Source organism: Physcomitrium patens, chromosome 26 (assembly GCF_059467195.1).
Source record: "Physcomitrium patens ecotype Gransden chromosome 26, ASM5946719v1, whole genome shotgun sequence".
Classification (NCBI taxonomy): domain Eukaryota; kingdom Viridiplantae; phylum Streptophyta; class Bryopsida; order Funariales; family Funariaceae; genus Physcomitrium; species Physcomitrium patens.
The window spans coordinates 9,212,637-9,228,052 of record NC_143435.1 but is presented as its reverse complement, the minus strand read 5'-3'; the positions used below and the strand labels follow the sequence as shown (position 1 = coordinate 9,228,052).

The window sequence follows — 15,416 nt, the reverse complement described above, 5'->3', positions numbered from 1 at the left end:
TGAAAGGCATCCACATCAGTACCCTTGATTTCTAAGATCCCTAATCTAGATCTATGACCTTCATTCATCCAAGACCTATTTCATTACTAAGGTTGATGGCTATTGTAAGTGGACTAAATGTAATTATTGGTAAATTTAACTTCACCATTGTATTCAAAACACCTTTTTATGCTAAGATCAAATACTCAAATTCCCCTATCCATGGTCATAATTAATTTTTATAAAGATATTTACTTCCAAAGATTTTAGCAATTATTGAAAATTCCTTCAAAAATTACATCTTCATGGCTCTACTTGGATTTTGGTAGAGATGATGTTGATCTTATTTTCTTCACTCTGTAAAATGAATCCAATGCTACCATTACATTTGAAAGGTTTCTATTAATTAGAAAAAACCTTTTTGTTACTTGGATTTATTGAATTTAGAAAAAAACTTCAAAATTGCCATTGTAAAACTTTACTAAATTTTTTTAGAAAATTATAATTCTAAATTACACTAAATCATATGAAATCTCAATAAACTCTTTTAACAATAATTGATAACATCTAAGTTATTAAAATTAACTAAATTTCTATTTTAATTTTTTTAATCTTATCACTTTAGACCAAATTTATCCAATTTAAGGAATTAAGCTAGGATTTCTACCATCAAAGGCTACAACCATCAAAACTCTATAAATCTAAAATTTTCTTATATAAATCATAATCTAATTTATTCAATTACGATAAAATAAGAAGAAAAATTTTAATTTAAATTTTGAAACATAATTGAGAGATCACAATTACTCAAATTGATTCCTTAGGATATATCATTTCAAATAATGGTCTTATGATGGATTCTAAGAAGGTCCAAACTATCATAGATAAAAAGATGTGTAATATTTTTTAGAATTTATTAATTATTACTAAATCTTTATTAAGAATTTTTTTTAAGTTATGACTTTTTTTATATACTTGACATATAAAGACAAATTTAAATGGAGCAAAGAAATTGAAATATCTTTTGAAGCCTTAAAGATAGCATTTATTTTTGCACTAATCTTGTATCACATCAACTTTTAGAAGGCATTCTTTATAGAAACAAATACATCAAACTTTGTCATAGATGTTGTTTTTTCACAAATAAGAGTAAATGATAAGCTCCACCTAATAATAGCTTTTCATTCCAAGAAATTTTCAGCAGTCAAAATTAATTATGAGATCCATAACAAAGAATATTTTGTAATTGAAGATTCATTTCAAGAATGGCATGATTATCTAGAAGGTGCTTTTAGTCTAGTCATTGTATATACAAATTACAAGAATCTCAAATACTTCATGTTGGTACGTGTTTTGAATTATTGTCAAGTTTGTTGGAACATATCCTTATCAGGATTTGATTTCAAGATCACTTATTCATCCAAAAAATAACAAGGTTTGTCAGATGCCATTTTTTAATGTTTTTATCTTGTACCAAAAGAAAGAAATATAACTTATGATCAACAAAGAATAATTTTATTAAATTCAAAGTATTTTCATCTTTAAATAATAGAATCAACATTGACTATTGATTCAACCTTTATTAAGTAAATTCAATCAAATATATCCTCTAATCTTCTTATTCATAATATAAAGAATAATTTTTCTAAGTTTTATGATACTTCCAAATTTGAGTTCAAGAATAATCTACTTAATTTCAAGGAATGATTATATATTCCAAAAAAAAAAAATATGATTATATGTTCTTCAAACTCATCATGACTCTCTAACAGCCGGACATTTTAGATACAATAAGACTTTGAAGCTAATATCAAGAGATTTTTAGTGGCCTCAAATGTGGAAGGTAATTAAAGACTTTGTGTAATCATGTGATATTTTTTCAAGATCAAAAACTCTTCATCATCGATCTTATGGACTTCTTTAGCCATTACCTATTTCAAACAACCATAGTCTTTTATTTCTATAAATTTTATCATCAATCTTCTAGTCTCAAATTTGTATGATTTTATATTTAAAATATTAGATCATTTTATCAAAATTATATATTTGCTACCATCTACAAAATCTATCACAAATAAAAAAATAACTAAACTTTTCTTGACAATATTTATTATTATCATAGATTATTTAAAGATATTATATTGAATAGGTGGATTCAATTTGTATCAAGATTTTCAAAAATCTTTTTTGAGATTCTAAATGCAAGTATTAAGATTTTTTTAGCTTTCAATCCTCAAACTAATGGATAAATGGAATAGATGAAAGAAGTTTTGAAGCAATATTTGAGGTGTACTATCAATTATGATAAAGATAATTAGATAATTTTTTTTTTATTGGTAAATTTTGCATACAATATTTTGTTACATTCTTCTATTCAACAAACACCTTTCTTTATTAATTATGGTTATCATCGACAACTTCATATTTTTTACTTTTCAAAAGTTGATAATCTTCTAGCAAAAGATTTGACAAATCATTTATTAAAGCTACATACAACAATGAAGGCACAATTCAAAGAAGCTCAAGAACAAAAAAAAATCAATATAGATGCTTATTGCAAAAAACAACCACAATTCAATGTAGATAACAAGATATAGCTACTTTATTATAATATCAAGACTATTCATGATTGTAATAAGTTTGACTATTATAAGCTTAGACCTTTTTTTATTTGTGAGCAAGTCAATTGTATTGCTTATTGATTATATCTATTAGAGTCTATGAAGATATATTTCCTATTCCACATGCCTTTTCTTGAACCATATAAGACAATGAATACCTTAGAAAGAATACAAATACTACCTCTTCTTATAGAAGTAAAAAATAATCAAGAGTTTGAAATAAAAGAAGTCTTAAAATTAAGGTGGTTCTGAAATAGATTAAAATATCTTGCTCATTATTGTAGATATGATATTAATATATGTACATAGAAACTAATAGAAAAACTTAGAAATATAATAAAAAAAGATTGAAGCTTTTCATTGATAACATCCATCAAAATCAAGATAAAAAATAGAAAAACTTTGCTATAAATGAAATAAGATTCAGAAAAGATAGCATTCTATCTTCTACATTTATTTTTAATTTTTATATATTTGTAATATTAAAGAAATGAAGAACCAACAACTATGAGATTCAACTCAAGAATTACCACTTGCTAACTTATTGGATGAGATATTATAATTTCCATAACCTTCAAGATGATATAATTGAGATAAAGATCCTTAAAAATGACATGTCATTTTTCAAATAGATGGCAAAATATAACATATTTGGTATCACAATCTTAGAAGAGACTCCCAATGTTTGAGGTTGAAACAATTCTTGTTGGTGTTCCAAATATTTTATTTGAAAAGAGTTATAAAAGCCTCAATAACAATCAAATAATATGGTGGTCTATCTGATCTAATAGAAGATTTTATTGATAGCTAAGAAGACCTATCAACCATCTTTAAAGAAAATAAAAAACAAAATATGTGACAAATATAATTTGTTGCATTTTGGATTTTCTCAACATATGATGATTACTCCTTATGAAATTCATCCTTAGAAGAGGGCATGATGTCATGGAAATACATATTTATTTTAATATTTACTTATATGATTAAATAAAAATTAATAAAAAGAAAATTTATTTTATACTATTTTTTAGAAAAGCTTCTTAAAAGCTTCATAGATGCTTCTTTGACTTTATATGTATTTGTAGTTAATTGGTAGGCTAGAAACTTAGCCAAAAATTAACCACATATTAATAGCTTAAAAAATAATTTAACTATATAGTATATATATATATATAAAAACTTGCCTTATAAGTTAAGATACGTGTCTTGCAAAGTCAACATGTTTTGGAGGTCCAATAGCACATTGCCATATAACTCATAGTTAAAAGTATATATAGAGGCAAGAGTGAAGCCTTCTTTATTCTTATTAATACCTTTTTAGTCTTTATTCTTGTTTTAAGAATTTTAATCTTCTTGTCTATGGCAATAGCACTTCTAATTTAATGATATATCATCTTTGAATGATTTTTTAAACTTTTTGAGTGACATAAAAGTGTTTAAGGATTTCTTTTTTTGAAATTCATACCCTTGATAGTAGACCAATATTCTCAATAGAATAGAATAAAGAGATTAGTAATAGCATGAAACTTAGAAGTTTATCCAACTATTCTATTTGGATATTTAAGTTGAAGAAGATCATGTTTAGAGAGAAAATATGGAAAATAGTAGAAACTTCTAATATATATAGGAGAAGCAACTTCCTAATATTAGCCACGACCAATGTAGGTAAGACCTCTTAGTCTCAACATCAGTATTTGTCGAGCAATGGATCAATTGCCACCAATCTTATTGCAATTGGAAAAATAGTGGTAACTATTGCTATATTATTAATAATAAAAAAAAAAACTTGTATGATTGAATATATTAAAAATAAGCTTTGGTATTTATTATACTTTTAATAAAAGATAGTATCATATTCTATATTATATGGTTTTTTTATCAAGCCTATTATTGGACTTAATTAAAGAATTTTTATGAATTAAGGTCCAATGCTATATCTTTTATGATGAAAAAAAAGTTGTATACAATAAAATTGTTTAATTCAATTTCTATGGAAGAAAATATAAAGAATATTAGTATTATATCATAATAATTTATTGGTAATAGAATAGAAATTGTAGACACTAGATTAGCCTACAAAGTACTAATAAGCATGTTATATAGCTTATCTTTTTTTTCCAAATGATTACAATTAAAGAAGTTTTGCCTACTTTTAATAAAGTAGAATCAATGATGTATCTTGAAGAAAGTAGATGCTTTATGCAACAAAGCCATGATAATATTAAAGCCCTCCTTACAAGCTTTAATTCTAGTTGCAATCAGCTTAGAGGACAACACAACAATCACCAAGGTAACAACAATAGACAATCTTGATTTTATAGCTTATGCTCTAATTATTGTGAAAACTCCAATAATATCTAATACCATAATTATAAAAATAATTATGATAAATTCGTGAATCATGAAAAAGACATGAGCATGAAAGACCTTAAATAGAGACTAAAGGCCATAGAAATCAAACTAAATAAACTAAAATGATCTACCAATACTCAAGTCAAAATACTCAAAGAAGAAGAATTTAAACATAAAATAGAAATTACTTACATATTCTAAATTTATATGGCTAAGATTAGAAGATCTTACATAGATTGATATATTGATTTAAGTATAAGCAATCATGACATTGGAGATAAAACCCTATTAAGTAATATAGTTACATATTTTATAATTCAAAATATTACTATTGTAAATAACATAATTCTTCTTATAGCTAGACAAGGCATTGTTACATTCAATAAGAATAAAGTTGTAAAACAAGTTCTTTACATGCTTGTTATTTGTAAAAAATTATTATCTATAGGATATTTTACAGATCAAGGATATTTTATTTATTCAATAAATAAAATTCTTATAAAATCTATCTTATAAGAACTAAAAATCTTAGGAAAATCCTTTGTTGCCTTCAAAAGAACCTATTGGATAAAAATAAATCTTACTTAGGCAACAACTACATGGAGGAGGTCGTTTCATTGAGCTTGAAGAATTGAGCTACTAGGATGCTACAATTTCATCATCGACCTATTAAGACAATATGAAACCCAGATTTCAAACTTTACTATCAATGTATTAGGCATCTAAATTTTTAATCCTTTTTATCATCTCTCTATTTGAAACATGGTTATTAAACTTACTTAGCTATCTCTCAAAAAAGAATTTTATGACATATGTGTTATGATCAAACATTGCTGAGAGAGATTTCTAAAAAAAATTAAAACACCTATCATTTAATATCTATATTTAGTACACTTAGACTAATACAACACTATCAAAACTCCCTTGCTTACAATTGTATAATATATTTTGATATTTATTGACAATTTTTCTCATTATATATAGATTTATTTCTTACATAACAAGAGTAAGACATTTATCATGCTTAGGCAATATAATTATTTCAAGAAATCTTTGCATGTAATAAGCGAAGGTAGATGCCTTGTAAAAATACCTAATACCAATTGATATTTTACAAATTTATACTTTTTTATTTTAAAAAATTACTATCAAATATTTATCTAGAATTTTAACTTGATTTCTAAACCTTTGATTATTTTTACATGTAAGGATCATTAATAGACTTTAAATCATGAGAAATAACATCCATTTATTATATTAAAAAAAATGGATTCAACTTTAATGTTTTGACATCCAAATATTATTAGTCCTTCTAATATTAAAGTGCAATAGGATTGGAAGATGTCTTGATACAAAAAGATAATATAAAATAATAATATATATTTGCGTTTAAATCTAAAAGAAATAATAATATAGAATCAAACTATTCATCTTATGAAGGAGAAGCTTTGACAATATTTTGGGCCATTGCTCACTTCCAATCTTATTTGTCTCACCAATAGTTTATATTAGTGATTGACCATCAACTTTTGAAGTAATTCATGGAATCAAACAAATTTATTATCAAGCTTTCAATATGGACATTTTTGCTTTAAGAGTATGACTTTGAGATTATGCATTGGATAAGCATTACCAATTAAGATGTAGACACACTTTTTCATAATCCAAGTTCTTCAAAAGAAGACTTGATGAAAGCTTGATGGTATAGAAATTACAATAGAGAGGTAATTCCTAGATAGCATGTAGCTACATACCATACACAAATTTTCACCATCCTAGAATGTTCAAGATTTTAATAGAATATTTTTATAGATTCTTCAAATAATAACTAAAATTATCAATACTAATCTTTATTTAGATTATAATTTAGAGTTATAATTGATAAAGCTAGAATTTAGATTCTATTACATCTTTGAATTAGCTTTTCAAAATAATCTAGCAACACATCAAAAATTTCTTCTAGATACTAATATCAATTATGATGCTTGCCAAGATGTCTTTAAACTCTTCCTCAAATAACATTTATTAGCATTTTGATATTATTTTTGTAGACATGGTTGCCATATTCAAATGCAAGCCAATATTAAATTCAAATATTTTTATTATAAGCAAATCATAAACAAGCTAAAGAATATTCAAATTACTATGGTTTTGCTCATGTAATCTTTGCATTATTGATATTATAATGCACATCAAATAATTATGTTTATAGAAAGATACTTGTTTATTTGTTTCTATCTTTATAATCAAAAGATTTCTTATCTTACCATTGATCTAAAAGTGGATGATTTGTTGTTATCAAAAGAAAGTCTTTAGTAGTATTCTCACTAGATCCAATCCATTGAATCTTATAAATTATAGAAATTCTTATATATTGTTGCAAATTGTCTTTTATACAAGCTACTAATTGTAAAAAATTTAAATATATTTAAGTTTTAAAATATTTATTACTAATTAATAATATCATTTTTTTTTATTAATTAAACTATTTTTTTTTCTAGCCTCAAAGTAATAACTTTCTACATGGTAGCAAAGTGTCAATTTTTCAAGATTATAAATATCATTCTACAATAGATTGTAATTCAATATCTCTCACATTTATGTTGCATTATGATAAGATCAAATTTTGCAATCATTGCTAGTAATAATAAACATATTAGATCAAGAGTCCAAGAAGCTTCAAAAATTTAAATAGCTCATGGCATGGTAGTACAAACAATGCAAATCATCCACATCACAAGATCTAGAGATCTACTACTTCTAGAGACGTATCATCTTATTAGCATGGATACCCATGGCATGTAGGTATTTTGAATAAAAAATATTTTAAAACAATATGCACTACTTTGTTAGTGTATTACAATAGCTTCTCTAACACCACTCTTAGCCAATATATAAAAAATAAAAATAAAATAAAATAAAATCTGTGATAAGTACTTTCAACAACAACACGAAGCATATGGTACTATACGTTATAAAATAATTTCATGTTTTCCATCAATGTTAGATATATATGAAGTTAAGATATGAGGCTGATAATAATCCTTGGAAAGTTTATTTAATTGATAAGTTATTTAATATCAAGAAAATTAGTATAATAAATATGGATGAATATTTAATATAAATAAAAATAAAATAATTGATTCTTTAGAAGATATTTTTCTTCCAAAAGTAATTGTAGTCTTGTATATTATTAAAAAATCTACTAAAAAAATATAATATTATTAAAAAAAATGATATTAAGAGATAAGTTATCATCTTATACTAAACTTGAGATTTGATTATTGAGTGTAGAAATGTCACAAAAAATACTAAAGAATAAAGAAAAAAATGATGTTATCATATAGTAACATGACTGTGTGGTGAAAAATAAAAATATAGATGTTATTATAGAAGAGCCTAGTAAAAAGATTTAATAGAAAAATAATAATAAATTATAGAAAGGTAATAAAAAATTTAGACTTAATATTATCTTTTGTAGAAGAAACTTCAATTTATTTTATAAAAGCATAAATAATCCAAATTAAAATAAATAAAATAAAAAATTAATATAAGCGTGTTTTTAAAAAATCAAAAATAGGTTTAAATAAAACTTATCTCAAATTACCAAAAATTGATATTTAAAAAGAATTAGTTGTCAATTGGAGTCAAAATCAGATCCTAAGACATAAAACCATACATCTATAGCTACTCCAGGGTTTATTTATAAATTAAAGAGTGAAGTTTAAGAGAAAACTTGAAAAAAGAATTTTTAATGTTGGTTTTATGTCATTTGGATTAATATTAAGATTTTGAGGGATTTTCAAAATTAATGATGTACTCAATGAATTTAGATTTTAAAAAATAAAACAAGTTTACAAATTTTAGGATTTTATGAGTTTTGAAGTATTTTTATAAATAAAAATTAAGCAATTTGTTTTTGCGCTTGTTGTAAATGTCTATAAGAAATTCAAAGTCAATTAAGTAATTAAATTAATAAATATCAGGGCTTTTGTGGATTATAGTCTTAGATAATTGAGATTTAAGACCAATGCAAAATTTTGCAATGTCAGAATACTTGCTAGTTTAATTGAAGCAAAAATTGGTGAGAATAATTTAGATTAGAATATCTACATACAATCTAAACTTTAGAATAATTGAATAGTTTAACAAAGAGAAATTTATATTGAAAGATTAACAATCAAATCAGAGAAAGAGGGTGGCCAACAATCGAGAGCTTTTGGGAGCTTTGCTTTCTATTGGTATGTTTGATCTCTTTCAAATTTCTAATATATATTTTTTACTTAATTATTACAAATTATGCAAATTTTGAGTCAAAATCAATAGTTTAAATATTAATTATTGAATTTTTAATCTATTATAAGATTTTAAAGATTTGTTTAAGATTTAGAAATTGATTAAGAATTTATTAGGGTTGATTTAGGATCTAGGGTTTGGCTAGGATTTGGTTAGGATTTAGGATTTTATTTAGATTTTATTAGAATTTGACTAAGATTTGATTAAGATTTGACTAGGATTTGATAAGGATTTGTCTAGAATTTGATTAACATTTTATTAGGATTAATTAGAATTGATCTAAGATTTAGGATTTTATTAGGATTTTATTAGAATTTGATCTAAGATTTAGTTAACATTCATTAGGATTTTAATTAGAATTTTAATTAGGATTTGATCTAGGATTTGATTAAAATTTATTAGAATTTTAATTAGAATTAAATTAAGATTTGATTAAGATTTATTTAATATTTATATTTTTAATATTTATTTATAATTCTTTATTATTTCTTTAAAAAATTTTATTTCTAATATTTTTTAAAGATTATCATTATTTATTTAAAAGTTTATTTTTATATTTTTAAATATTTCTTTGTTATTTTTTCTTTGAGATTAAATTATGACTTCTTTGTATTTTTTTTATAACTTCTTTTAAATTTATTTTGAATTGATTAAAATTTGATTAAGATTATTATGGATTATTTAAAGTTTCTTTAAGATTCTGTTGGACTTAGTAGGATTGTTGTTGCATTTTTACTTATCTTCTATATTTAGGTGCATGATGCATTCTCAAGTAAGAATATATGTAATATGACAACGTACAACTCACTTTCAAAAACAATACAAGATGTCCTTCTGTATGGAGTAATCTATTACACATAGGCAATAAAATTGGATACCAAAACAATTGAATTCAAAGTTAAGATAAGGCAACTACAAGAGGATCAATGTACCATTGGTATTATAACAACTATGCATATCTCCATTTAAGATAATATCAAAATAATAGAAGAAACATGTAGCAAGGTAGCTATAACATGTTTCATAACCAATCTCAAGCTTACATTTTGAACAAAAAAAAAGGCAAGCAATTACCAAAACAATGTTAAAGCAATGATGAAGAAACTCAAAGCAATAGAACTTTGACTGCAATTTGAGCACCAAATCAAGCACTTGGCAACCACATTAATAACACCAAAGAATATTTTAAAAAAGAAAGAAGTATATATTTTAAAAAAGAAGACATCTTCAAAGACAAACCTTCAACATTTCAAATTATAGAAGTGTACTTTGTTGAAATTAATTTGATATTAGACTTTATCTTTCAAACTACCTACAATGACACTTTAATTTTGGCCCTTGGTATCCAAAAGGAAAAGAGTCAACCATTTAGTGCTATTCAAATGCAAATTACACTAGCAAGTTGGATACACAAACCTTTATAAGTGCATTCTTATCTCTTAAAAAAACTCTCAAATTTTTTAGTATGGTAAGAAGCAAAATGTTATATCATCTTTTTTTATGTAAGACAAAATACCATGCTTTAGCAAAAACAACTTGTTAAGTTCTATAGATTCAATCTTAATCTATAAAATTGAGTTTGGTGGTGGCAATCCCATAATAATTTGATGTAATAACTAGAGTTTTCTCATCAAATAGTTTTCTGCCTCTTGTCTTGTTCTAAAACTCTTGTACTAAAGGACCACTGTAACCTATCACCTTTCTCTCACAGGCTGCCCAAGATGTGTAAATGCCGACATGCCTTCCAACATGAACGGCATAGTAAGGACGCACTATTGCGGACTTAGAGTATTTGTAAGATGAACCAACTCCTGCAAATGTTGCTCCTAGCTTGAGAGAGGGACAATTGTCTTCACCTTCTGCAAGTAATGGCTGATGCACTAGCTCACTAGTCTTGAAAATTTGACGTTCCACAAGTCGGATCAACGCAATTAATATGCACTCATCACTTTTAAGTACTGCTCTCATTGCCAACGGCAAAAGTTGTACATGTCGGACAAACACACAAAACTCCATTAGCTTAGCTCTTTGTTATTATAGTCTTCTCTCGCTATTAGCGTTCAATTCAGTGTGTACTCCGGCACCTCTACTCCTTGTTCCATCTTTATGAATGCTCCAATCTCTGAAACCGTCACGGCGAGCAAGATGGGGTGTTCGCAGTTGCCCTTGTTAGGGTTTCATTCCTAGTTCCTCTATTCCGTTCATCGCTCAGGTAGTCACATGGGCTGCTACTTCATCATGTACTGTTGTCTTTGTTATTTGAATTATTCGTTCCCTACAGTCTCAAAGCAATAGGTTTCTACAATGTTGATACGTCATTAGAGAAGGAAGAGATTATGGATACTGTTGCGGACCTCATCGCTACAACCATGTTCAATTGCGTAGAAACACCGCAACTTGCATTGCAAGCCATCTGCCACATTTTGTTCATCATCAGACTTGAGAAAACAAGTGGGTTCTTTTCTATTGAAAAAGTTTTAAATTTTCGTTTGGAAGTGGTGGAGAATCATTGATCCGAATCTCCTAACAATGAATAATACAAATATCGTCACTTATATTGGACTCCCTTTAATTTGATTCTAAGGTTGAACAACCGAAGTACTTTGCAAAAGGAAAAAAAATAACTACGGCATGATTTGAACTGTTTCCTTCGACAGAGTGTCCACGCATCATAGAAGAGATAACCAACCCAGAGTATTTTCTTTTTCTTTTTCTTATTCTCTTTTCATTTGTTTTCAAATTTAATATTCATTGCATCATTTCTCTCAAACATTATTGAGAAAGTCAATCTCAAAGCATTCTGCCCGGCTGATCGAAACACTGATACAGCTCGCCATCGATGTCGACGATCTGTCCAGGAGCTAGCTCCTCACAACATCAGCTCAGAGCAGGAGCTGTCGTCCCTTTGTGCCCAATTTGCCAATCCAATCCGCACCGACACGATCGGTGCAGACGAAACAGAGGCTCGGATCTGAATCTCGCGGAGTCAATCATGCTAGTCTAAAGGGGGTATGACTGTCCGGATCCGAGTAACTGATTCATGCAGCCTGCGTTTCGAATCTACCCAATTTTGTTCGAGGAATAAAGTAGGGTAGTGATTGGGTTTTGCCCCTCGTCAAAGCATCTGGTGATCGGCTCCTTTCTCCACGCCCCGAATCTACGCTTCGATGAGTCTACAAAGCGCTGCCCATCTTCGCACAGTTCTCCACCCCGTGGCCACTGTGTACCATCCGCTTACAATGTCGGGTGAGACTTCAGGGTGAGCAAGTTTCATGCAGGTGTGTTGTCTGATGTTGCACCTTGTTTCTTCAGTTCTGCTTCGGTGATTGCTTGATGAGCTTGGTGATGACGAACTATTAGAACTTTTGTATACGTCTCAACGCTGGACCGACTTTCCTGCACAATCCATTTGCAGCCGCTTCTTTGTTTTTTCATTTCCGCCATTTTGACCTCCACGGCCTTCTCCTTCGACCTCGCAGATAATGTTGCAATGAGCTTGGTCTGCCGCATTATGATTCGTCGGAGTGAATTGCTAGTCTGGTTTGTTCTTCAACACACATGAGTGAACGATACACTGTAAGTCAGCTCTGGTGAACACTCTCATGATCATAGTCTCATGCACGAATTTGAATATTTTAGGACTGATCAATAGCTCTGCTGCCAATTTTTGACTGTCAATCGTCATAAAAACCCCCTCTCGCCCCACACACGCACCCGTTGACAGGCCTTCAGCTTCTTCCCATGTATCGCCTCAAGTGTATAGGACTCGGTTGTAAAGTTTTAGCTATCAAAATGACTTGAACTGTATGTGATGATCGAGAGAGACTCGTCTACAGAACCAAGAAAGGGTGTTTCTTGCATTGTTCGTTCGCCCAGACGAAGGATTTCAAGAGCGTTTGTTTAAGAAAGTGGATATATGGAAAGCCCACATGCTTCTTCTTGTTTGGAAATCTCCTGTGTCGTCTGAATCTTCTTCAGCATGGATTTTACTTAGCCCATTTAGGTGTGATTTTTGTTGCGTGAGTGCGTGTGTGCGTGCTTCGAAGTTCTTCTATCTCTGCAAGTTGTCAAGAAGCGTTCGTTAACCGGGTTTCTTCACGTAAAGGCGTCAAAAGGATCAAGCCACTGGCCAAATCACGATCATGTTGTTGAATATTATGCAGCATTTCCAGCACCGGATTCCGTCGACTGCTTGTGCTTCCGCTCAAGAAGCTCGAGTTTGTGAGGTGTTTGGAAAAGTTAGACCAAATGTCGGCTCGTTTAATCTCCCTCAGAGCCGGAGTATGGCTAGTGGTTGCTTCCACTCTGTTCCACACCCTTGTCGCGTCCGCTGCGGCAGCTGATGATGCACCATCACTAGCGGAGGCCATTCTGGCAGCGGCAGCACCAAGTCCCTTTATCGGAGCGCCTGCACCAGCACCACTGGCACCACCCCCAAAACCTCTCACGCTTCGCGACAGAGTTGTTGCTGCTATTCGGGCTGCGGGTCACTACGGCGCCATTTCGGGCCTTCTAGACAGTCTAAGCGAAACCAGCGTCATCAAGGAAGGAATCACTTTCTTCGCTCCTGATGACGGTGCCTTCAGCGGCTTGAACATGAACAACTCCATGCTCTTCATGAACACGTTGCACTATCATGTGGCCACCGCAGTGTACAGCTACCAACAGCTGAGCTATCTTCCCCTGAACTCGACGATTCAAACTGCCGCACCAAATGTGGTCATGTACATCACCAGCACAGGCGAAGACGGCCTCATGCTAGACAATGTCGTCATTTCAGACCCGGACCTCTACTTGGACGATAAGGTGGCTGTCCATGGCATCAGCATGGTAATGGATACAGCGAAGTATAACAAGGGAGTGGTGCCGCCTGAAGCAGCACCTGCGGCGGTTGCAGGAGCTCCTTCAGCTTCTCCAGGACTTACAACTACCCCAACTACACCGGGGACCACTAGTCCCGCTGCAGTTGGAAACGATGCCGCACATGTTGTGTCCAGCGCTGCCAATGCGGCGATCCTCGTTGCCGCAGTCTTGTTCTTATCTCTTCTCTTCCAGATTTGAGCCAGAAATTTATGAAACATCAGGTGCAATTTTATTGGGTGTGCGAGTTTGCGAGTGTGTGTAGTTTGTGCCATTCTTGTCATCCCGCAGCCGCTGTGCTCATTGATACATGTGTTTGCGGGCATAACCTGCGAACTTGATCATCCAGGTAGAAGCACAGCAAGTCATTAATGGCTTCGAATCCAAAAATGGTTTGGAGTTTCGATCAAGTAGTTGATTACCTTTGAAACTAAATCAACGTCTCTTGTAATGCCTCCCACTCTGCGATCTTCTCGTTCTTCATCGGCTTCTGACTGATCACGAAAATTTATCCTGGACATTATTTTCACAGAGTGAATGCCTGGAAGCTTCTCCTTTAGCGATTTCGCCTTATGCAGAAGCTCGTCTTGCGTCTTGAGAAATTGTATTCGCGATGTAATCCGTGTGACAGAATTACATCCATTTCCTAATGCAACAGTGAAACTCGATGATGCCTGGCAGAATAATTCCATTTAGAGTCAAAATTCCAACGTAAAATTTCTAGAATCGCAAAGTTCACTTGGGCCTCGCTCGTGTGTCGAGCAGCGAGTAGTTTGTTTCAACAGCAACCGTCTCACATACAGCATTCTTATTATAGTGTACAGCTCTCACATACTTTCAGCCAGTGCCAATAACTGCAGGGGGACTGCGGGCGAACAAAAGCAGCCGAGGGGGCCTACCCACTGGAGTCAGACCTCTCACAATCGAAAACTTCTTGCTCGCCACAAATCCTCCTCCATTACATTCAGAAAACCGGCATGAGCTGCTCGCAGAATTCGAAGCGTTCTGAAGTATTGGCGTGTTGCGCGTGTGTCGACTTGTTTGAATGCACGGGTAGAATTTAGCACCTGGATTGAGTAAACTATGCGTGCACAGCCGTGCGAAAAAGCTCGACGACAGAGAATTCAAAGCAGAGCGGTGCAAAGCGAGCCTGATGGATCCCTATTGCAACCGCGAGATCGCTAAGCAGCGATCAAGCGTACACCTCTTCCGACAACTCAATTGTTCCATATCGCACGAGTTGGGAGCGCACGCCGCTTGAATTTGAAAAATTGATCGTGATCGAATTCACAGGAGGAGGCTGCGAGA

At 30.7% G+C, this 15,416-nt stretch overlaps 1 protein-coding gene across 1 annotated transcript; it reads left to right on the top strand.

Moving 5' to 3' along the window:
• Positions 1 to 12,425: 12,425 nt before the first annotated feature.
• LOC112277801 (uncharacterized) lies at positions 12,426 to 14,681 on the top strand. Its single transcript, XM_024510536.3, has 2 exons — positions 12,426 to 12,526; positions 13,412 to 14,681. The coding sequence occupies exon 2, from the start codon at positions 13,497 to 13,499 to the stop codon at positions 14,307 to 14,309; it is 813 nt and encodes a 270-aa protein (XP_024366304.1). The 5' UTR covers positions 12,426 to 12,526; positions 13,412 to 13,496; the 3' UTR covers positions 14,310 to 14,681.
• The last annotated feature ends 735 nt before the right edge of the window (positions 14,682 to 15,416 follow it).